This window comes from Frankliniella occidentalis, unplaced genomic scaffold (assembly GCF_000697945.3).
Source record: "Frankliniella occidentalis isolate FOCC.00 unplaced genomic scaffold, Focc_3.1 Scaffold232, whole genome shotgun sequence".
Classification (NCBI taxonomy): domain Eukaryota; kingdom Metazoa; phylum Arthropoda; class Insecta; order Thysanoptera; family Thripidae; genus Frankliniella; species Frankliniella occidentalis.
In genome coordinates, this window is record NW_026267358.1 from 21,613 (window position 1) to 21,999 (window position 387).

At 40.8% G+C, this 387-nt stretch overlaps 1 protein-coding gene across 1 annotated transcript in view; it reads right to left on the bottom strand.

Annotated features, from left to right (window-relative positions):
• Nucleotides 1-203: 203 nt before the first annotated feature.
• LOC127750674 (uncharacterized) overlaps nucleotides 204-387 on the bottom strand; it is a 2,540-nt gene continuing 2,356 nt past the window's right edge. Inside the window, exon 2 of the mRNA XM_052272934.1 lies at nucleotides 204-284. Coding sequence (XP_052128894.1) covers nucleotides 204-284 — 81 coding nt within the window. The remainder of the gene's footprint in view (nucleotides 285-387) is intronic.

The window sequence follows — 387 nt, forward strand, 5'->3', positions numbered from 1 at the left end:
TAAAGGCTACGATCACTTGCTGACTGGCTTTATTAGCTCAGACTGCCTTGAAAATTTTAATGGTTGAACCAGAACGTTTGGTGGCCATCGCAGGAATCCCAGTGCAAAGGAGTATCCTTCTGCATATGCTGCAGCACTTATAGGTGACTTGACAGCTAAAGAGAGGGGAAGAAATTGTAAAGATGACTATACTTAAAAAAATTTTAACCTCCAGGCGCTTCTCTAGTCTGCAGAAGAGATGCAGAATCATTCTGCTGTTGAAGATATAATAATGGTCGACGTATCTGAAGAGCAAGAAGATTCTGACTGTGATGAAATTATTCATGAAGATGATGAGAGAGAGGAGGGAGGGGAACAGCTACAATCACAACTTGTAAGCTTCTTTTT